The sequence below is a fragment of the Oncorhynchus mykiss genome, chromosome 2 (genome assembly GCF_057628025.1).
Source record: "Oncorhynchus mykiss isolate SJ-2025 chromosome 2, ASM5762802v1, whole genome shotgun sequence".
Classification (NCBI taxonomy): domain Eukaryota; kingdom Metazoa; phylum Chordata; class Actinopteri; order Salmoniformes; family Salmonidae; genus Oncorhynchus; species Oncorhynchus mykiss.
Window position 1 is genome coordinate 56,217,328 of NC_143023.1, and position 24,852 is coordinate 56,242,179.

At 42.7% G+C, this 24,852-nt stretch overlaps 1 protein-coding gene across 2 annotated transcripts; it reads left to right on the plus strand.

The window, feature by feature from the left end:
• The first annotated feature begins 866 nt into the window (after positions 1–866).
• LOC110491996 (monoacylglycerol lipase ABHD2) lies at positions 867–24,187 on the plus strand. Of its 2 annotated transcripts, XM_021565922.3 has the most exons (13): positions 867–1,022; positions 1,138–1,226; positions 1,485–1,546; positions 1,806–2,042; positions 3,621–3,796; positions 7,906–8,073; positions 13,390–13,573; positions 15,413–15,505; positions 19,959–20,060; positions 20,172–20,241; positions 20,542–20,626; positions 23,000–23,197; positions 23,450–24,187. In XM_021565922.3, exons 4-13 carry the CDS (start codon positions 1,828–1,830, stop codon positions 23,464–23,466), a joined length of 1,308 nt encoding a protein of 435 aa, XP_021421597.2. In that variant the 5' UTR covers positions 867–1,022; positions 1,138–1,226; positions 1,485–1,546; positions 1,806–1,827; the 3' UTR covers positions 23,467–24,187. The 2 variants fall into 2 exon arrangements, with proteins under 2 accessions (XP_021421597.2, XP_021421606.2); XM_021565931.3 differs by lacking the exon at positions 1,138–1,226 and having other exon boundaries at positions 877–1,086.
• Positions 24,188–24,852: the final 665 nt, after the last annotated feature.

A 24,852-nucleotide genomic window follows, 5' to 3' on the forward strand; every position in this document is an offset into this window, starting at 1 on the left:
CAGCACTCCACCAATCAGGCCTTTATGGTCGAGTGATCAGACGGAAGCCACTCCTCAGGAAAAGGCACATGACAGCCAGCTTGGAGTTAGCCAAAAGGCACATAAAGGACTGGACTCCCAATAATGGCCAGCTGTGATACAGCCTGGAATTGAACCAGGGTGAACCAGTGACACCTCTAGCACTGTGATGCAGTGCCTTAGACTGCTGCACCACTAAGGAGCTTGTGACAGTTATTGCGAAATTGTAAGTGCTGTACACAAGTAGCGTGTATGTAAGTGCTGTACACAAGTAGCGCAAAATGAAAGATTAAATGGTTATTAATATATCCATTGTAAAATCATGGTTTACAACACTGCAAATACTTCTCAGGAAGTATTGACAACATGGAAAACATTGAAGGGGGCTACAGTAAAACATAATATGCATCTCAAATAATAATCCAACTGGGCGTAACAAAATACTTTTTATGTATCCTTATCAATGACTACCTTTTTATACGTAGATGGTGAATACCATAGGTATCATGCTATGCGCGAAACATGTTGTTCTATAAGTGCACAGCGCATTAGGCCGTGACGTGAAAACGGTGAGTGCCCTTCTCAAAACGAACAGGAATCTGCGCAGCTCGGTCATATTGTTAACAAGGCAGCATTGCGTATCGTCCAGAAGCATACAGCTCTTTCCCATAAAATATATGTTCAAACAAGTTTCATTGGTAAGGCAGAAAACGCGCTGAGCTAGTAAAACACGTTCTCACACCCCTTTGTTTTTGTTTTGAGCCGACTTCGCCGTGGCCCAAAACTGGGCACCGAAAATTACCCAACATGTGACGTAGCGGTAACTGAGCTCCAATAAAAAATAGCTATATGTAAATCACCTCTTCTGCAGTAGGAAGTCGGGCTGCAGTTGCTAGGTGCTCGCGTGTTTCAACTCTGTTCCGCTGTAGTAAACAGTCCGCGACTACACCGAGCAGCTGTGCAATGTGCACAGAGAGCAACACAGCTTGTAAACATACACGCATGTAAGGACACTGATTCGGACGAAAGCTCGAGTAGACCGCGAAAATATCTTTGAGGTTAAAAATGGTACGTTGTGCATGGTTGCCAACCAGCTGACTTGCTGGCTTTTTTTTACAGAAACAATTGCTACTGCGTGTGTGCTGAAATGAGGGTTGTCGGCTGACTGAGGGCAGTCTACTTTTTCTGCGTGTTTCACTGTATCAAAAGTGGGTAACATTTATGTATTCTATTCTAGATCAGATTGTAAGCGTAGAATGAGTTGTCTCGCGCAAATTCAACTCTAACACAAACATTAACTGGCAGACTTCACTGCTAAATAATAATAACGCCCGAATGATTGGAATTCGTACAATGATGTATATAATGTAATTTGTATCTACATAAAGTCAAGCAGATTAGACTTTTGCATTCAACAATATGCTGACAGTTAGCTATTTGGGTGACTTTTTGTTCTTCTTTTCCAGCGCTGCCAGATTCTGAAATGCATGTCCAGGGGGTGACTGAGTATCATTAGTTATTGAACAAGGTGGGCAAAAATGTTTGACACTGTCTGACCGACTTCGTTTCTTTCTGCTGTTTGTGGACTTCAAATCAGTCTTATTGACGAGTGTACCACGAGTGCACTCGTGGAGCCAGTCTTATTGTGGTCATATTTGATCTCATTATTCTTATCACACTCTAATTTACATGATGTATCAATGCTATGACTGCATGTGACTCTTTATATACCCTCTGCACCTGTGTGCCATGTGTTGCTGTTGTGATCATATGTTAATTGTGCCTAGACATAGGTCCTCTCTGTCAACCATGAGTGCACTCGTGGAGCCAGGCGATGTCCACACCATTGCCCCCGAGATGCCAGCCATATTTGATGGCATGAAGCTGGCTGCCGTAGCAACGGTGCTCTATTTCCTGGTGCGCTGTCTGAATCTGAAGAGTCCCACGGCTCCGCCTGACATCACCTATCGGGACACGCCCCTCAACCGCTATCTGCTCAAGTCCTGCCCCATCCTGATCAAAGAGTGAGTACTGATACCTACCCAGCAGATAGGATGTCATTTGGGACACAGCCACGATCACCTATAGAGCCCTGGTCAAAAGTAATAAACTATATAGGAAATGGGGTGCTATTTGGGACGCAAACCGTGTCCACTGTTCCCATGCACCGGATCACACACAGGCCTACTTGAGAGCAAGCACATACACTTGTGAGCAAAATAGCAGTCATGCCATGCAGTGCTTCCTGGAACATGTTATGTTGTTGTGACTATGGTATCAATATCACATTCCAGAGCAGACTGGTACATGCCACACATACACAGACAGTCACAAGCTCATACTCATAAACCCACATGTACTGTAGCTACAGGACATACTATCCCACTTTCATAAACATCCTTAATCTTTCCTTTCCCCCTTAGTCGTGATCACTTTCAACCCAGTCGCGATCGTGCCCTTCTCACTGTACCTCCCTGTTAGACCAGTCCTCAACACTCCCTGCATCAGTCAACGGCTGTCCAGCCAATCGAGATGCCCTGTGTGTGGGTATAGGAGGTGTCCTATTAACATTGTATTATTTTACAGCCACATCGCAATTACATAACATCTACACTATGGACCACACTGCAGACTTAGCATGGCTAAATTATACTGTCTTTACATGGATGAAGTGAACATTTTTTAAGATAAACTCTCTAACTAAAGGAGCTGTTTTTCATTGAGGCATATTTGCTGTAAAATGTAAATGGCTTCCATGAGACATGGAGATGTTAATGTTTTGCTACCAGTGATATATAATTGATCCTACAGGCCAAAGCTTGGTCACAGAGTGGGGAAAGGAGGTTACTTAAAACTGTTGTGTTTCTTTGCATGAGATGGAAAGACCATGCTAGAGGTACAGCTAGGATCCAGAGTTACTTGCAAATTAGATTTTTTGTTGTTATGCCTCTTTTTTTTTCTTCCTAATTTTGTGGTATCCAATTGTTTCATCGCTGCAACTTCCGTACAGACTCGAGAGAGGCGAAGGTCGAGAGCCGTGCTTCCCCCGAAACACAACCCAACCAAGCCGCACTGCTTCTTGACACAATGTCCACTTAACCCGGAAGCCAGCCACACCAATGTGTCGGAGGAAACGTCATACACCTGGTGACCGTGTCAGTGTGCACTGCGCCTGGCCAGCCACAGGAGTTTCTAGTGCGCGATGGGACAAGGACATCCCTGCCGGCCTAACCCGGACGACACTGGGACAATTGTGCGCCGCCCCATGGGTCTCCCGGTCGCAGCCAGCTGCGACAGAGCCTTGACTCGACCCCAGAATCTCTAGTGGCACAGCTAGCACTGCGATGCAGTGCCTTAGACCACTGCACTACTCGGGAGGCCCACAAATTAGATGTTTATACATGTTAACGTCATGCTAGATTTTGTGTGTGCTTTTGCGCGTGATTCCATGCACGTGTGTGTGTGTGTGGAATGTACCAGTTCACACTGGGATTTCATACCATGCTCACAACACAAAATGTTCCACAAGGCACTGACATTACTGCTCTTACATCACTTTGGCTCTCACACATCCACTCTTGCCCGTTTTTGTATTCACACAGGTACGAACCACCGCTGCTGTGGGGGAAGAGTGGACACCTCCAGACTGCCCTGTATGGGAAGATGGGGCGTGTCAGCTCCCCAAACCCCTGTGGGGTGCGCAAGTACCTCCTCATGCAGGATGGGGCCACTGCCACCTTTGACCTCTTCGAGTCGCTGGGGGACCACCGCACTGGAGGTGAGCGATTCGCTCCAGAGTGAATATTCCCCTAGGTGCAGAACTAGGCTCAGCTTCCCCTGCACCAATCCTAACCTTAACCTTTAGTGAGGAAATGCAAAAATGACCCAAGATCAGTTTCTCGGCTGGGGCAGCTTCACCCTACTCTGAGATATTCAGTGTCATGTATAGACCTGGGTTCAAGTACTAAACTCAGCAAAAAAATAACCGTCAATTTTTCAGGACTCTTGTCTTTCAAAGATAATTTGTAAAAATCCAAATAACTTCACAGATCATCATTGTAATGGGTTTAGACACGGTATCCCATGCTTGTTCAATGAACCATAAACAATTAATGAACATGCACCTGTGGAACGGTCGTTAAGACACTAACAGTTTACAGACGGTAGGCAATTAAGGTCACAGTTATGACAACCTAGGACACTAAAGAGGACTTTCTACTGACTCTGGAAAAACATCCAAAGAAAGATGCCCAGAGTCCCTGCTCATCTGCATGAATGTGCCTTAGGCATACTGCAAGGAGGCATGAGGACTGCAGATTTGGCCAGGGCAATAAATTGCAATGTCCGTACTGTGAGACACCTAAGACAGAGCTACAGGGAGACATGATGGCAGTGGCAGACCATGTGTAACAACCCTGCACAGGATCCGTACATCCAAACATCACACCTGTGGGACAGGTACAGGATGGCAACAACAACTGCCCGAGTTACACCAGGAACGCACAATCCCTCCATCAGTGCTCAGACTTTCCGCAATAGGCTGAGAGAGGCTGGACTGATGGCTTGTAGGCCTGTTGTAAGGCAGGTCCTCACCAGACATTACCAGCAACAGCGTCGCCTATGGGCACAAACCCACTGTCGCTGGACCAGACGACTGGCAAAAAGTGCTCTTTACTGACGAGTCGCGGTTTTGTCTCACCAGGGGTGATGGTCGGATTCGCATTTATCGTCGACGGAATGAGCGTTACACTGAGGCCTGTACTCTGGAGCGGGATCGATTTGGAGGTGGAGGGTCTGTCATGGGGCAGTATGTCACAGCATCATCGGACTGAGCTTGTTGTCATTGCAGGCAATCTCAATGCTGTGCGTTACAGGAAAGACATCCTCCTCCCTCATGTGATACCCTTCCTGCAGGCTCATCCTGACATGACCCTCCAGCATGACAATGCCACCAGCCATACTGTTTGTTCTGTGCATGATTTCCTGCAAGACAGTGTTCTGCCATGGCCAGCAACGAGCCTGGGGGGTAACATCTCACAGCAAGAACTGGCAAATCTGGTGCAATCAATGAAGAGGAGATGCACTGCGGTACTCTATGCAGCTGGTGGCCACCAGATACTGTTACACCCCCCCTTGTTCAGGGACACATTATTCCATTTCTGTTAGTCACATGTCTGTGGAACTTGTTCAGTTTATGTCTCAGTTGTTGAAATTTATGTTCATACAAATATTTACACATGTTAAGTTTGAAAATAAATGCCGTTGACAATGAGAGGACGTTTTATTTTTTTCTGAGTTTATTTGAAATCTTTCAAATACTTGTAGTGTTTGCTTGAATATTAATAACTTTATTTATAGAGCTCTTTTCAATAACAGGTTAACAAAGTGCTTCGCATCAAGTGCATAGGGGGGATTTAAAGAGGCACTGATTCTGCAAGCCTGATCTCCTCTGGCAATGTAAGTTGTAAGTTGGGGCAAACCAATCCTAGCCTTAAACGTGATCCTATCTATTCTAAAGGTGACTTGTAGTTGGGTGGGTTTTGCACTTTTGCAACTATTTTATTGGTTCAATTATGCCAGACGAGCTCAATCAAGCCCAGCTAAAGTATTTTAAATGATTTCAAATAGTATTTGAACCCAGGTCTGGTCATGTACCACATGCCATGTACTGTATCTGTGATATGGGCATTACTCAGCCTATTGGTTAGGCTTACAAAAACAGCTGTGCTCAATACTGTCCGCATCCCTTCAAGTCCTCAGTGTAGTGGTACTTCAAAATGAGGTTTAATGCAACAGGTCTGCGACTAGTTTACATTATTTAGACATTTTGAGGTAATTCATCGAATGGAATTGGCTTTGGTTGGTGTCTACTGTTTCCTTATCTTGAGTAATGTATGTCAAGGGAACACTTTTATTTTATTTATTAAAAATCCTCTCGTACTGTTTTGACCTTTTGGGCACATGCCCTAGGGTATCTAATTGGGTTTGAGACCATTAGCATGATGGTGCCCCTGAGGAAAGAGTAGCACACACCCTTTATCTGTGTAGTGACTCCCTGGTAGGCTTGAATGGTATACTATGTATACTGGGATATTTTGAAATATAGACGGTATGATTTTTCAAATAGTATTAATCGCTTCAGCCATGCATTTGGTTTGTCAGCTAAGTGGCTAGCCTGCAAGATCAAGCTTCTTGGTTACTGCAGAGGCCACCAATCCCCTCCCGGATCAAGATTCTTGGGGCCTCATTTATAAATTGTGTAAGTACACGATATACCCACCCAAATGTGTGTGCGCCAATTTTCACGCAAAAGTTGGCATTTACAAAAAATCGAACTTGATGAGAGAATGTGCTCACCTCCTCGCAAACTTAAGGCCATGTGTACACACACATCTCTGCTAGTGGTTGAAATATTGTATTGTAAGCTGGCAAGTATTTTGTGCAAATGGAGATATGACGAAAAGCTTATTCATAAAAAAAAAACAGGAAAACGTATGAACTAGAATGCAGCCATTTGCAGTTACTTAAGAGCGAAAATAATTTTTTATAAAATGATTTATTTAAAAAATCTAAACTATAGACATTTCCTATTTTGTTTTCATAAGTTGCATAATAAATTCCTGGCCGTGATGGATTCATATTTCCGAAGTAGCCATACAAAAAATGACCATGCGCAGCTCTCATTTAATTGGACCTAGAAGTCTAGTGAATATGTATTTCAAGTTTTGCAATCCCATAGGCAGCACTATTTATAATATTCAGTCGAATTTAACAGGTGAACAGTCTATTTTACATTGAAGTAGACTGTAGCAGACATAAGCCTACCTTAATGTAAAATATAAACTGGTCACCTGTTAAATTCTGTATATTATAAATAGTGCGCAATGGGACAAGGACATCCCTGCCGGCCTAACCCGGACGACACTGGGCCAATTGTGTGCCGCCCCATGGGTTGTAGGAAAAGTCGATGTAAAACATTGTGCTGCCAGGTCCACAATAATTTGCCATTGTTTTCTCTTTCAGAACTGACAGTCCTTTGCCAGATGCAGCATAAATTAATGCTAAAGATTAAAGCATTCTGCCAACTCAGTAGATAGACTGGCAGCTTGTGTAAAATATTTGACAGTATAGGTATGCTTCAGTATTGGTGTGGCACTCCTATCGCACATCATTGCCTATTTAATCTCAGAGCCTATACCAAGGCAGGACATAGAAACCCAATCTATTAATAAACTACATTTTGAATGCCAATAGTTCCAAATTCTACAGCAAGTAAAAGGGTGTCATTGTCACCGTAAGTTTTAATGTCCAGGCAGAGTTTTAATGCTCGTTCACGCTTGCACAGTTTTACTACGGGTCTGATTTATAACTGGGGAAACATGCGTGCGCCAAGTTTATAAATCTTAATGTTGTTGTACCTGCGCCGACTTTTCAGAAATTGCGCATGTGGGAATGTTGTGACATTTTAAGCAGCGGTAAGAAGAGGCCCCTGCTGCCTAAACGTGTTGTGCGTTGAAAAATATATCATTTGTAAAGAAATGGCGCCCCTTTTGTGTACTGCGAGTAATACCCTATACGGTACAGAGCAGTTTGAAAGTCTGGATACCGCCTAACCCTACTCCTTGGTCTTGTTCATTAGGCACCACACAGAAGAAAATGGCTGAAACAGGGAAGGACTACCGGAACTGGTCCAATGCTAATTTTAATTTCCTGTTGCAAAATGTTTCAAAGCGTGTTCCACTGTGTGCACTAATGAACATTTGTGTGCACTAATGACCCCTGTTGCACATAGAATAGCGTGCTTTTCGGCCTTCAATTTGTCCTAACACCACCTACCCACGGACTCCCCTTTATCACTTGTGTGTTTACTGTGTTTTTACTCCACAGATGACATCACCATGGTGATCTGCCCAGGGATTGGTAACCACAGTGAGAAGCACTACATCCGTACCTTTGTGAATCACTCCCAGAGGCAGGGGTACAGGTGTGCTGTTCTCAACCATCTGGGGTCCCTGCCCAACATCGAGCTCACCTCGCCGCGCATGTTCACCTACGGTAAGACCGACAGGGCCAGGGCTCTGTTAAGTATGCATATTGTTGTCCTTTTTAATAATAAAACTGTCCATATGTAGCTTGTTTAGGGTCACAGGTCCAGAAATGGCTGAAGAATTGCAACAATTACCTGGAGTCAACTCTGCAGGTGATTTTGAAAAGTCATAGTCAATCGATCAAAAATCTAATAATGATTTATCTTTAATTTACAATCTGTAGAAACAATGAGAATAGAAAGGTTCAGAACAGCACAGTTGAAAAATATGTCAAATAGAAATCCAATATGGATGTTGTTAAGAGATAGATGGGTGGGGTTGAATGGAGCTGAAGGGTGGGACTGATAACGAATGTAAAATATGCTGTGTCCGTAAAAAAAATGTGTGTGTGTTCAGAACTTTTGTGAAACAGCACAGTTCCAAATATATGGCAAATAGAAATCAAACTGGATGGACATCAGAAATAGATGGGAGGGGTAGAGGAAGAACAAGATTAAAAACAAACAAAATAGAACTATTGTCAAATAGAATGTGTCCATAACCTTTCTAGCGCAGGCGTTCGGAACCCCTCGCTAGCGGAACCCCTCGACAACATTCCGCTGAAAAGGCAGTGCGCAAAATTCAGATTTTTTTTTTGAAATATGTAACTTTCACACATTAATAAGTCCAATACAGCAAATGAAAGAAACATCTTGTTCATCTACCCATCGTGTCCGATTTCAAAAATGCTTTACAGCGAAAGCACAACATATGATTATGTTAGGTCATAGCCAAGTCAAAAAAACAGACATTTTTCCAGCCAAAGATAGGAGTCACAAAAAGCAGAAATATAGATAAAATGAATCACTAAACTTTGATCTTCATCAGATGACACTCATAGGACATCATGTTACACAATACATGTATGTTTTGTTCAATAATGTGCATATTTATATTCAAAAATCTCAGTTTACATTGCCACGTTACGTGCAGTAATGTTTTGATTCCAAAACATCTGGTGATTTTGCAGAAATACTCATAATAAACATTGATAAAAGATAAGTGTTATTCACAGAATTAAAGAGACTTCTCCTTAATGCAACCGCTGTATCAGATTTTTTATTACGGAAAAAGCATAATCTGAGAACGGCATTCAGAACTCAAAACAGCCAGAGAAATATCTGCTATTTTGGAGTCAACAGAAGTTAGAAATAACACCATAAATATTCACTTACCTTTGATCTTCATCAGAAGGCACTCCCAGGAATCCCAGTCCGACAATAAATGACTCATTTGTTCCATAAAGTCCATCATTTATGTCCAAATAGCCACTTGTTGTTAGTGTGTTCAGCCCACTAATTCATCTTCATGAGGCGCAAGCACTTCGTCCAGACAAAAACTCAAAGTTCCATTACAGTCCTTTAGAAACATGTCAAACGATGCATGGAATCAATCGTTAGGATGTTTTTAACATAAAACATCAATAATGTTCCAACCGGAGAATTCCTATGTCTGAAGAAAAGCTCTGGAATGAGAGGTAACTCTGTCGGGAGCGCGCGTCCTGAGACCAAGGCACTATGCCAGACCACTGACTCAGAGGTTTCATGAGTCCCTCCTTTATAGTAGAATCCTCATTCAAGTTTCTAAAGATGGTTGACATCTAGTGGAAGCCTTAGGGAGTGCAACTTGACTCAATAGACACTGTGTATTTGGTAGGCCAAGCTTTTGAAAAACTACAAACCTCAAATCCAACCAGGAAGTGGGACATCTTTCTCAGGTTTTCGCCTGCCATATGAGTTCTGTTATACTCACAGATATCATTCAAACAGTTTTAGAAACTTCAGAGTGTTTTCTATCCAATAATAATAATAATAATAATAATAATATGCAAATATTAGCATCTGGGACAGAGTAGGAGGCAGTTCACTCTGGGCACGCTATTCATCCAAAAGTGAAAATGCTGCCCCCTATCCCAATTAAGGTATATAGTGTGTGTAAAAGCCTAAGTGTTGTTCATTAGTTTACTCCAATTAGGGGAGGGGTGGTAGGGTTAGCGGAAAATAATTGTTTATTTATTTTAAAAAGTTGTCTTTAGATATATAATATGTGTATACACTACTGTTCAAAAGTTTGGGGTCACTTAGAAATTTCCTCAACTGGCAGCTTCATTAAATAGTATGCTCAAAACACCAGTCTCAGCGTTAACAGCGAAGAGGCGACTCCGGGATGCTGGCCTTCTAGGCAGAGTTGCAAAGAAAAAGCCATATCTCAGACTGGCCAATAAAAATAACATTATTATGGGCAAAAGAACACACACTGGACAGAGGAACTCTGCCTAGAAGGCCAGAATCCCGGAGTCGCCTCTTCACCTTTGACGTTGAGACGTTTTGCGGGTACTATTTAATGAAGCTGCCAGTTGAGGACTTGTGAGATGTCTGTTTCTCAAACTAGACACAAATGTACTTGTCCTCTTGCTCAGTTGTGCACCGGGGCCTCCCACTCTTTCTATTCTGGTTAGAGACAGTTTGCGCTGTTCTGTGAAGGGAGTAGTACACAGCATTGTACGAGATCTTCATTTTCTTGGCAATTTCTCACATGGAATAGCCTTCATTTCTCAGAGCAAGAATAGACTGACGAGGTTCAGAAGAAAGGTCTTTGTTTCTGGCCATTTTGAGCCTGTAATCGAACCCACAAATGCTGATGCTCCAGATACTCAACTAGTCTAAATAAGGCCAGTTTTATTGCTTCTTTAATCAGAACAACAATTTTGAGCTGTGCCAACATAATTGCAAAATGGTTTTCTAATGATCAATTAGCCTTTTAAAATGAACAACTTGGATTAGCTAATACAAGGTGTCAGTGGAACACAGGAGTGATGGTTGCTGATAATGGGCCTCTGTATGCCTATGTAGATATTCCATTAAAAATCATCCGTTTCCAGCTACAATAGTCATTTACAACACTAACAATGTCTACACTGTAGTTCTGATAAATTTGATGTTATTTTAATGGACAAAAATTTGCTTTTCTTTCAAAAACAAGGACATTTCTAAGTGGTGCCAAGCCTGTGTGTGTGTGTGCTCACTACTGGTCAAAGGTTTTCGAACACCTACTCATTGAAGGGTTTTTCTTTATTTTTACTATTTTCTACATTGTAAAATAGTGACGACATCAAAACTATGAAATAACACATATGGAATCATGTAGTAACCAGACAATTGTTAAAACAAAATCAAAGTATTTTTTGAGATTCTTCAAATAGCCACCCTTAGCCTTGATGACAGCTTTGCATACTTTTTTTTGATGACTACATGATTCCATGTGTTATTTCATAGTTTTGATGTCGTCACTGTTATTCTACAATGTAGAAAATAGTTTTAAAAATGAAGAAACCCTGGAATGAGAAGGTCTGTCCAAACTTTTGACTGTGTGTTTACAAAAGAATATATGAGGGATTGGAAATGATGCGGACAATTACATTGATGGAAGCTACAATCCAATTTGGCATTTAGTTGAGGTTGACTTTGGTCTACTTCTAATTAGTCTGCTACAGCCGGACATGATTGAAAACATCGGTGACTGAATTAATGTTACGTGTGACCTACAGGGGGGCAAAAAAGTATTTAGTCAGCCATCAATTGTGCAAGTTCTCCCACTTAAAAAGACGAGAGAGGCCTGTAATTTTCATCATAGGTACACTTCAACTATGACAGACAAAATGAAAAAAATCCAGAAAATCACATTGTAGGATTTTTTATTAATTAATTAGCAAATTATGGTGGAAAATAAGTATTTGGTCAATAAAAAGTTTCTCAAATACTTCGTTATATACCCTTTGTTGGCAATGACAGAGGTCAAATGTTTTCTGTAAGTCTTCACAAGGTTTTCACACACTGTTGCTGGTATTTTGGCCCATTCCTCCATACAGATCTCCTCTAGAGCAGTGATGTTTTGGGGCTGTTGCTGGGCAACACAGACTTTCAACTCCCTCCAAAGATTTTCTATGGGGTTGAGATCTGGAGACTGGCTAGGCCACTCCAGGACCTTAATGCTTCTTACGAAGCCACTCCTTCGTTGCCCTGGCGGTGTGTTTGGGATCATTGTCATGCTGAAAGACCCAGCCACGTTTCATCTTCAATGCCCTTGCGGATGGAAGGATGTTTTCACTCAATCTCACAATACATGGCCCCATTCATTCTTTCCTTTACACGGATCAGTCGTCCTGGTCCCTTTGCAGAAAAACAGCCCCAAAGCATGATGTTTTCACCCCCATGCTTCACAGTAGGTAAGCAGGGAGACATGTCTGGCACTGCAGGATTGGCGGCGTAGTGTGTTACTGATGGTAGGCTTTACTTTGGTCCCAGCTCTCTGCAGGTCATTCACTAGGTCCCCCCGTGTGGTTCTGGGATTTTTGCTCACCGTTCTTGTGATCATTTTGACCCCACGGGGTGAGATCTTGCGTGGAGCCCCAGATCGAGGGAGATTATCAGTGGTCTTGTATGTCTTCCATTTCCTAATAATTGCTACCACAGTTGATTTCTTCAAACCAAGCTGCTTACCTATTGCAGATTCAGTCTTCCCAGCCTGGTACAGGTCTACAATTTTGTTTCTGGTGTCCTTTGACAGCTCTTTGGTCTTGGCCATAGTGGAGTTTGGAGTGTGACTGTTTGAGGTTGTGGACGGGTGTCTTTTATGCTGATAACAAGTTCAAACAGATGCCATTAATACAGGCAACGAGTGGAGGACAGAAATACTTATTTTCCACCATAATTTGCAAATAAATTCATAAAAAATCCTATAATGTGATTTTCTGGATTTTTTTTCTCTAATTTTGTCTGTCATAGTTGAAGTGTACCTATGATGAAAATTACAGGCCTCATCTTTTTAAGTGGGAGAACTTGCACAATTGGTGGCTGACTAAATACTTTTTTGCCCCACTGTATGGAGTTCTCCAAGTAAGAGCTTGATGTGGAAAAGTTGGTTAATTAATAAATGTATTGCATTTACCTGTAACTTGCACTGTCTTTCTAACTGCTACTAGGTGTGGCAGGTAGCCTGGAGGTTTGAGAGGTAGGTCAGCAATTGGAGTGTTGTCGGTTTGAATCCCTAGTACAGCTGGAAAATCTGGTGGGGAGTGCGCCAGTAACCGGAGGGTTGCTGGCATCTGTATCCTAGATGCCATATTCTGCCGTTGTGCCCTTGCGCAGGGCCCCTAAACCCCTAAATCTATCCAGGGGCCCTACACCGTGTCCAACCCTGGGTTTCAATCCCTTGGGATTTGTTTGTGCATCTCAGTGCATTTGGTTGAAAAGCAAAATACACATTTCTGTGATTCCTTTTCCAGGTTGTACGTGGGAGTTTGCAGCCATGGTGGGTTCCATCAAGCGGGCCTTCCCCCAGACACTGCTCATCGTGGTGGGCTTCAGCCTAGGGGGGAACATTGTGTGTAAGTTCCTGGGGGAGAACAGGATCAACCAGGAGAGAGTGCTGTGCTGCGTCAGTGTCTGCCAGGGATACAGCGCACTCCGGTACGTGGAATCAAAATAAAGCGTGATACAAACGGCACCCACTACACTGTCACGTAGAACGTCGTTGATACTGTGATTCGGCTACATGCGGACATGCGTGTGTCTAGATCCACGGCCGTGAGGATTTGTGGAAAGGGGCAGGCAGCCAGTCCGGCCTCTCTTTGTTCATACCCATAGGTAGGCCATGGCCACCACTTTACCCCTGTGTAGCGTTTGTGTTTGTCCGCATCTCTTTTTAATCTCACGCCGAGCACCACACACACACACACACACGCGCGCGCGTGACTCCAGCTCAGTGACTCTGACCGCTATTGTCTCTCATAGACCTCAATTCGCCTTGTTTCCCCGTTCACTTTTAGACACAGGTCACGTGCACTCTGCAAATAGTCTAAAGTAAGTACACTCGGGCTATTAAAAACCTGCCATCACATATGCCCGTTACCCGTTTATACAAACCACACCCGCGCATTAAGTCCTACCAAAGTGCTTACACCGCTAATGCATGGTTCACATAGGATTTACTGTATGTTGCCTGTTAACAACATAAAAAAAATAGGCCAATGTTTATATGACCTCTTTCAAACAGGCCCGGCATGAGCCTTTTATACCTCCCATGCACATGCCTGCACCGAGTACATGGTAGTAGGGCTGTGTAGATGTGGGTGGGGCATCTATTTGAATGAATCCATTGAATATACGCAATCACACATACGTCTATTATTAGTTCATTGACTAATAAAGTGTATTTTCAAAAGAATGGAATAGCAAGTATTTTGTAAATTATGCTACTGATCTATGAAGCCTAATTGGCTGCGCCATGCAAATCGAATCAATTGTTTATTTTGTTCATTTAAACAGACAGGATGCACTTTGCTCTGCCCTGATCAGTCAAACAACATATACCCTACATGACCAAAAGTATGTGGACACATACACATCAAATAACAGCCTCAACTCTTCTGGGAAATCTTTCCACTAGATGTTGGAACATTGCTGCGGGGACTTGCTTCCATTCAGCCACAAGAATTAGTGAGGTCGGCCACTGATGTTGGGCGATTAGGCCTGGCTCGCAGTTGGCGTTCCAATTCATCCCAAAGGTGTGTGTTCGATGGGGTTGAGGGCAGGGCTCTGTGCAGGCCAGTCAAGTTATTCCACACTGATCTCAACAAAACATTTCTATACGGACCTCGTTTTTTTGCACAGTATTGTCATGCTGAAACAGGAAAGGGCCTTCCCCAAACTGATGCTACAAAGTTGGAAGCACAGAATCGTCTAGAATGTCATTGTATGCTGTAGCGTTAAGATTTCACTGGAACTAAGGGGCCAAGTCCGAACCATGAAAGACAGCCCCAGACCATTATTCCTCCTCCACCAAACTTTACAGTTTTATACACCTGTCAGCAACGGGTGTGTCTGAAGTAGCCAAATCCACTATTTTGAAAGGGTGTCCACATGCTTTTGTGTGTATGTATAGGGGTAAGGTGACTAGGCATCAGGATATAAGATAAACAGAATAGCAGCAGCTTGTGTGTGTGTGTGTGTGTGTGTGTAGGGCCCTGTGAGTGTGCATAGAGGCAGTGCAAAAATAAAAAGTTCAACGAGGATACTCCGGTTAACTCAGTCCATGTAGTTATTTATCAGTATTATTGCTTGGGGATAGAAGCTGTTCAAGAGCCTGTTAGTGCCAGACTTGATGCAGGCTGTAATACAACAAATGTGGAATAATTCGAGGGGTATGAATACGTTTTGAAGGCACTGTAGAAATACATGCACAATAAAATAACCACTCATTGTGTGGTATTGACTGTCTCTCTCTCGTGTGTGTGTGTGTGAATCCAGGGCCCAGAAGACGTTCCTACAGTGGGACCAGTGTCGGAGGCTCTATAACTTTGTCATGGCAGACAACATGAAGAAGATAATCCTATCCCACCGGTACATACAACTGCTAAAACACACGTCTCAGTAGTTAGTACACATATCACTACTGTCATAGTCCCTATGCAATGTTCAGTCTTTGAAATAAGACCTAGACAGAAATCCTAAGTAAATTGCCCTAATGGTTCATTTACGAGCTACATGCTTCAAGCCAGACTAATTTACGTCATTTGTGATTACGAAATATCAAACTGTCTGGACGACAAAACAAACCCAGATAAGACATCATCATCATGATGATGGTTCTCAAGCGGCCACTGGGCCAGCCACCCTTCCATCAGTATCAGACAGCTGGTGTTCTTGTTTGCTTGTAGCCTATAACAAGCATGCAGGCTTCACTACTGTATAAAAATGACAATTTACAAGTGGAGTCTGCAATGAACATTACAGCAGTAAAATGTTATTCTAATTCACACTACCGGTCAAAAGTTTTAGAACACCAACTCATTCAAGGCTTTTTCTTATTTTTTAAAAAACTATTTTCTACATTGCAGAATAATAGAGAAGACAATAAAACTATGAAGTAATACATATGGAATCATGCAGTAACCAAAAAAGTGTTCAACAAATCAAAATATATGTTATATTTGAGATTCTTCAAATAGCCACTCTGTCTTGATGACAGCTTTGCACACTCTTGGCATTCTGTCAACCAGCTTCATGAGGTAGTCACCTGGAATGCATTTCAATTAACAGGTGTGCCTTGTTAAAAGTTAATTGGTGGAATTTCTTTCCTCAATTACTTTGAGCCAATCAGTTGTGTTGTGACAGGGTAGGGGTGGTATACCGAAGATATCCCTATTTGGTAAAAGACCAAGTCCGTATTATGGCAAGAACGGCTCAAATAAACAAAGAGAAACAACAGTCCCATCATTACTTTTAATGACATGAAGGTCATTCAATATGGAACATTTCAAGAACTTTGTAAGTGCAGTCACAAAAACCATCAAGCGCTATGATGAAACTGGCTCTCATGAGGACCGCCACAGGAAACAAAGACCAAAGAGTTACCTCTGCTGCAGTTCATTAGAGTTACCAGCCTCAGAAATTGCAGCCCCAAAACATGCGTCACAGAGTTCAAGTAACAGACATCTCAACATCAACTGTTCAGAGGAGACTATGTGAATCAGGCCTTCATGGTCCAATTCCTGCAAGGAACCACTAAAGGGACACCAATAAATAAATAAAAAAGAGACTTGCTTGGGCCAAGAAACACGAGCAATTGACATTTAGAATGGTGGAAATGTGTCCTTTGGTCTGGAGTCCAAATTGGAGATGTTTGGTTTCAACCGCCGTGTCTTTGTGAGACGGGGTGTGGGTGAACAGATGATCTCCACATAAGTATTTCCCACCGTAAGGCATGGAGGAAGTGGTGTGGCGGTGCTTTGCTGGTGACTTGCTCGTTTTATTTAGAATTCAAGGCACACTTAACCAGCATGGCTACCACAGCATTCTGCAGCGATAAGCCATCCCATCTGGTTTGCACTTAGTCCCACTATCATTGGTTTTTCAACAGGACAATTACCCAACACCCCTCCAGGCTGTGTAAGGGCTATTTTACCAAGGAGAGTGATGGAGTGCTGCATCAGATGACCTGGCCTCCACAATCACCCGACCTCAACAACTGAGATGGTTTGGGATGAGTCAGACAGCAGAGTGAAGGATAAGCGGCCAACAAGTGCTCAGCATATGTGGGAACTCCTTCAAGACTGGAAAAGCATTTAAAGTGAAGCTGGTTGAGAGAATGCCAGTAGTGTGCAAAGCTTTCATCAGGGCAAAGCGTGGCAACTCTTGAAGAATCTCAAATATAAAATATATTTAGATTTGTTTAACACTTTTTTTGGGGGGGGGGGGGGGGTTACTACATGATTCCATATGTTATTTCATAGTTTTGATATCTTCACTATCTTTCTACAATGTAAATAATTTAGACTGTACAATTGCACATTTAGACTGTATAAAATGACATTTTAAATAATGATGAAACGAAAGATGCCTTATTAGGCTATACAGTCATTCAACAGTGCCTTTTGAATTGATTTTATCTGTTTTCGTGTAGTGAATCTGTTATTCAATGTGTTTGTTTCGGCTAATAGCGATATGGCCCCAACATTTTTTTTCCCAACAAATAATGTTTTTATATATAGTTTTTAAAATATATACTTCAAGGGGTCTTTTTTAAATGTAATTAATTAATTAATTAATGTGGAACCCTCCTTCCCCATGCTTAGACTGTGTTTCTTTCGCGGACTGCAAATAAGAGATTCATACAGTGCTCATATTATAATGGCTGTCTTTTCACCTTTGCCCACTTCAGAAGTTAGATTTTCTCCAGGTGTCCCTCATTATAAATAACGTACTGTCCCTAAATTACTTATTACTTAAGTACTTATTCATTCGTAAAACCTTCATTTGTATCACTTTGAAGTGACCCAAATGGCAAATTAATCTTTAATTTATACATTTCGAGATACAGTGCCTTGCGAAAGTATTCGGCCCCCTTGAACTTTGCGACCTTTTGCCACATTTCAGGCTTCAAACATAAAGATATAAAACTGTATTTTTTTTGTGAAGAATCAACAACAAGTGGGACACAATCATGAAGTGGAACGACATTTATTGGATATTAACTTTTTTAACAAATCAAAAACTGAAAAATTGGGCGTGCAAAATTATTCAGCCCCCTTAAGTTAATACTTTGTAGCGCCACCTTTTGCTGCGATTACAGCTGTAAGTCGCTTGGGGTATGTCTATCAGTTTTGCACATCGAGAGACTGAAATGTTTTCCCATTCCTCCTTGCAAAACAGCTCGAGCTCAGTGAGGTTGGATGGAGAGCATTTGTGAACAGCAGTTTTCAGTTCTTTCCACAGATTCTCGATTGGATTCAGGTCTGGACTTTGACTTGGCCATTCTAACACCTGGATATGTTTATTTTTGAACCATTCCATTGTAGATTTTGCTTTATGTTTTGGATCATTGTCTTGTTGGAAGACAAATCTCTGTCCCAGTCTCAGGTCTTTTGCAGACTCCATCAGGTTTTCTTCCAGAATGGTCCTGTATTTGGCTCCATCCATCTTCCCATCAATTTTAACCATCTTCCCCGTCCCTGCTGAAGAAAAGCAGGCCCAAACCATGATGCTGCCACCACCATGTTTGACAGTGGGGATGATGTGTTCAGCTATGTTGCTTTTACGCCAAACATAACATTTTGCATTGTTGCCAAACAGTTCAATTTTGGTTTCATCTGACCAGAGCACCTTCTTCCACATGTTTGGTGTGTCTCCCAGGTGGCTTGTGGCAAACTTTATACGACACTTTTTATGGATATCTTTTAGAAATGGCTTTCTTCTTGCCACTCTTCCATAAAGGCCAGATTTGTGCAATATACGACTGATTGTTGTCCTATGGACAGAGTTTCCCACCTCAGCTGTAGATCTCTGCAGTTCATCCAGAGTGATCATGGGCCTCTTGGCTGCATCTCTGATCAGTCTTCTCCTTGTATGAGCTGAAAGTTTAGAGGGACGGCCAGGTCTTGGTAGATTTGCAGTGGTCTGATACTCCTTCCATTTCAATATTATCGCTTGCACAGTGCTCCTTGGGATGTTTAAAGCTTGGGAAATCTTTTTGTATCCAAATCCGTCTTTAAACTTCTTCACAACAGTATATCGGACCTGCCTGGTGTGTTCCTTGTTCTTCATGATGCTCTCTGTGCTTTTAACGGACCTCTGAGACTATCACAGTGCAGGTGCATTTATACGGAGACTTTATTACACACAGGTGGATTGTATTTATCATCATTAGTCATTTAGGTCAACATTGGATCATTCAGAGATCCTCACTGAACTTCTGGAGAGAGTTTGCTGCACTGAAAGTAAAGGGGCTGAATAATTTTGCACGCCCAATTTTTCAGTTTTTGATTTGTTAAAAAAGTTTGAAATATCCAATAAATGTCGTTCCACTTCATGATTGTGTCCCACTTGTTGTTGATTCTTCACAAAAAAATACAGTTTTATATCTTTATGTTTGAAGCCTGAAATGTGGCAAAAGGTCGCAAAGTTCAAGGGGGCCGAATACTTTCGCAAGGCACTGTATATTAAACCACAAAAAAAAAAAAAGTTTATTTGGCACTTAGTCTGGCTTTATTGGCATTGTCTGTTAACACCCGTTACAAAAAATCTGGCAGTTTTGAAGCTGCAGTAGAAGTGCAGTAACGGCAGTCGACTGGTATTTTGGACACCTTAATTACAGAATAACTCAAGTTGAACTGCAGTATATAGTGCACTGTAACTGCAGTCGCACTGCAAAATTATTGCAGTAAAAAAACATTTGGACTCAGCATACTGCAATATTTTTTTCGTAAGGGATATTTCTGATACTGAATTGTTTTTTGCAGGAATTTATTTTACGTCATACATTGTGTACCACCTGTACGCTGTTTCTGATTGACAGGGGCAGTTTGTTTGGAATGAACTCGAGCAAGATGGAGGACGCAGACCTGAGCCGACTGTACACAGCTACCTCCCTCATGCAGATCGATGACAATATCATGAGGTGACGGCCGGCTTTCTGACTCTGGTGGCCATCTTGAAATAATCTTGTCTTTAGCAATTGTGGCCTTGTTGCTATAACCTGAAGCCTGTTTTTTGTTCATATGTTTCACAGAAAGTTCCATGGTCACGACACGCTGAAAGAGTACTACGAGAAGGAAAGCTGCGTACACTACATTCACAATGTGAGTGAACACGGACCAGACCGGAGTCTCCCAGAGCCTTCGTAGCTGAAGTAGTACATTATTGCTCTTGACGACCCAGACTCGAGTCTCCTATAGACACACAAGTTTTGCTCGAAGATTGAAGTCAGATATTTATTTTATAATTGTTCCACTAATGTGGTTGTCGGTCTGGGTTGTGGAGATTTTTCGTTTGATTATTTTAGCTACTAAGGATTTGAGAAACCTAGCCCAGAGTGATTACAAAGTGGTTTTCAAACTTAATGATGATGTATGAGGGTGATGATGACAATCGTATTTCAGATCAATGTGCCTCTGCTGCTGGTCAACTCCTCAGATGACCCTCTGGTCCATCAGTCACTTCTGACCATCCCACGCACACTCGCAGGTATTCGCTCTATTCAGTAAGAGTTGTAACTAATTGAGTACTCACCACATTTTGTTGATTCATTATTTATTCTTAGTGAGTGATAGCAGTTTTAGTAGCCAGGACAGGATATCTTCCAAAACAAATCGTTGGGAGTAAATGGGCCACGCTCACCAAGCTCACAATTTATGGCCAAATCACCTCAAAGAAATGTGTACTGAGCATTCTTGTTTGATTACATTTAGCTTCATGCAAAATCCTTTTAAACTGGTCATTGTGACGATGTGCAATGTCATTAGTAGGAGCGCAATGAATTATTCAATCAACACCAGGGTCACGTCAACTTCTTCCTTTCTCTGCTGGACACACTCTTTAAGTTTTGACCGCTAAGTGTTGATAAATCCTTCTCGCTATCTTTCTGCAGCGTCTCCCTGCCCAGACAGTCTTTTTGAATTTTTCATGGCCATGCGATCCCCTGTGCTGTGGTATTATTTACAGGGTGTGTTTGTTTTCTGCACGTGCGCCATGTGTCTCCCGCATTTAAGCATTTGTCTGCCTCAGTGGCCGGGAGTCACTGGCCCGACCCCCATTTTAGTGTGTAAATCAACAGCCACAAGGCTTGTAGGAGAAAGGTGCTGGCATCTACTTCCCCCTGAGACCAGGGCGCTCCAACCATGTGGCTGAAGGGCTACGGTCCTGTAGGTTTTCACTCCAACCTTAATCTAGCACACCTGATTCTAATAATTAAATAACCTGAATCAGGCTGTTTACAACTGGGGTTGAATTGAAAACCTACAGGAGGGCAGCACTCCAGGAACGGGGTTGGCGAGCCCTGCCTTAGACCCTGTAACTCTACGCCTGGCCTGCATGTTCCATAGGGGACTGTGTTGTGGCAGTGTCCCATAAAGGGTATACAGGCTATCCTCATCACCAAAGGCTACTAGAGTGCAAACAAACCTATTGTATTGGACAACTGCATACACGCGGATATGGAAGTAGCCTCATGTACCATATGTAGTCGCACACAACCCGATTTTTAAGGGCGAGTCATGCTCTCTAATAAAGGTAGATGGGTTCAGTCAGTGTTACTCCAGTTTGTCATCTCTCTGGCCTTAAAGGCCAGCACTTAATCCCATTATCGCTGTCTGTCTGTATCTGGAGGTCAGTCAGGAAGCCAGCAAGCCACCCTCAGTCTGCCTGGGCCCTTTCAGCAGCCAGCACTGGGCTGCACGGCCGGCACCAGCTGTCTCTGCTGTGTGCCTCTCTGCTCCCTCTCAGGCGCTGATGAGCTGCCTTTTAAAAAAAAAAAAAACTGGCCTGTGTGTTTTGTGTGTGTACGCTTCCTCCATATAGAGAGCTAATCGCAGGTCAGCTGCTACCACCTCACCACTAACCTTATGTACTTTACATGGAGACAGACGCTGACCTTGGATCATTTCATAATGAAGTCATAATGAATAAGATGATATGGACGGGCCATAGATCAGCACTCCTACTCTGAGATGCTTTGTGAATACAGGCCCATGCCTGGTCAGGGCAGGCCTGTGGCTGTGTTATTTACTGACGGTTGTTGTATTATTTACTCTGGTCACTAGTGTTTCTGTAACGGTGTCACCTGGGCCAGAGTGAAAGACGGGGGTTGCGGCTTGACTAGAAAAGCAGTGTGCTGCCCGTTTTTATAATCTATACTTCTGTCCCGTACACGTTTTTTGATTTGTATCTGAGCGCCTCTCGCGTTCAGTTTGCAGTGACTAAAAGTTACGAGAGGGAAATAAAGACGGAGCGAGTCAGGGCTGAGAGTGTTGGGTGGCAGAAATGGAAAGGAAATTTGGCCTAGGAGTCACATATCTGTGAGGAAACTCGAGGCTCTGCCAGAAAGGGCTACCTGCGAGCTTGCACAAAACTAAACCAATGAATCGTCAGTACATTGGCAATATCTAATTCATTACCTCATCGAGTTGCACTGTTACATCTACCATTCAAGATGTTTTGCATTGTGTTTACTGTGTTTGAGTAAGAGTGCAATGACCTAATCTATACTGAACACAACATGCAACAATTTCATTGTTCTTTTTACTGAGTTAGTTCATTTAAGGAAATCAGTCAATTGAAATTCATTAGGCCCTAATCTATGGATTTGACATGACAGGGCAGGGGCGCAGCCACGGGTGGTTCTAGGTTCACCCACTGGGGAGCCAGGCCCAGCCAATCAGAATGAGTTTTTCCCCACAAAGGGGCTTTATTACAGACAGAAATACTCCTCTGCACCCCAATACCACTTTGGTGGCATCTTACCTAGTAATAGGCCAGTAGTATCAGCATCCACCATTGTTTACGCAACGACACCACCACATGCTAACTTAGCATCACCGTATCTTTCTCCACACCCGTCAGAAAAGAAGCCGAATGTGATCTTCGCCCTGACGCTCCACGGGGGTCACCTGGGCTTCTTCGAGGGGGCTGTGCTGTTTCCCCAGCCCCTCACCTGGATGGACAAGGTTATCGTGGGCTATGCCAACGCAATATGCCAGTGGGAAAGACACAGACCGCCCTGCCTGAGGACACGTCGTGGACTCTGTCCACAGGCCGACGGTAAAGCATACCGCACACATGCTCATGTATTTTGTATGGACACACACTGCCAGGGATAAAACGGGGATGCCATGAGACGAAAGGAAAGGTTTCACACTCTACCTACATTTACAGGCGTACACACACACACACACGTTATTGTTATTATTAATATACGCACATCCAGTATTCCTCTGTCCTAGTCCCTTAACATCCTGTCAATCAAGAGTCACTATCTGCCACTCACACTTTTTTTTTCTTTTTTTTTTAAAGGGACTCCTAGTTTATAAGGACACAAATACGCCCACCGGAGAAGGCCGAAACCTGTATTCTTCTCTTCAAAAGGGGGACGGGGATGATCTATGGGCACAGTAGCTCGCCTGACTTTGTTCTGACTATAGCTTTGCTTAAAGAAACACAGCATTCAGCTGCGAATGACATTCATTGAAAGCCTTTACCCGTGGACTCCAGTCAGTCGAATGTATGGCACTTTCTCCTCTAAACGTGGATACACAGTGTATCCTGCACCTGCTGGTGAACAGCTACCAGACTCCACACTGGCTTATTTATTGCTCTGTTCTGTCCATGGAAAAGACTGGAGAGGAGATTAAGCTTCTGTGTGCAACGTCCCAGCCAGCACCCCTTGGTTCTCACTTGGGTTGCTACTTGGTCCCGACTCTCCTAGCTGTTTGTTCCGAGTGTGTGTACTGTTGTCGTGATGTTGTCAAATGGGAGCTCTGGGAGGTTGAAACTCTGAAGGCTTTTGTTAAGCAGAGAAATAGAATTCCTAGAACAGACATTTTATTTTTATGTTAAGCTTCTTTAGCTCTTTTTAATAATTGGGGCCAGGGTCAAAATCTGGTCTGGCCTCTAGTTCTAGGCTATTAGGCAATACTTTCCTGGTCAGGTCTGAGGGAAAAACTCCAATCTGGCCCTAGTGATAATATATTTTGTCTTCACATTGTGCCTCAAACATAAACATAACAAATAAAAATATTTCAAACCAAGAAAGGATGGCAATGGTTTAAAGTACTTCATTACTATTTTCAATACGCAGACAGAGTGTTCAAGGACCACACTCTGTAAATATCTGACATTCTGAGGAAGCACCCAATCCTACCCAGAACACATTAATAACAAGTTCCCATTGTCCTGTACTGTATTTTTAGTGGAACAGCCTCTGATATTCTCACTGGTTGGCTTGCACTACACAGCACTCCACTTCTGAGACTCAAATACATAGATTTTTATATATTGTAACTTCAGTTGTGAGTATAGGAATGTTTCTGACCTTTTCTAAGTAGTTGATTCTTACAAGCCGAGTGCACTGACTAAAGTCCTTAATCACAGCCACTGTGAGGCAAGGGTCCACTGTGCTATTTCAGTCATTCAGTTGGTTTGCCTGAGTCGCAAATGTTCAATGGTACAATGTATTCTGGCATGTACGTTTTGGAGATTTCACTGTAGGACCAATGGAATGGTCTAAAATGAGCAAACTCCACCCACCTGGGGCAACGGGCGACACAAAACAAGCGCACTCACCATTTGAGCATTGGTTATTTGAGTTGATTGATTTAACCAAGTAGGGAACTGATTGTCAAGGTTTGCCATGAACATTGTGTGTCTACCTGAATCATTGAACTCACCCAACAGCAAAGATGAAAATTTAAGCCACG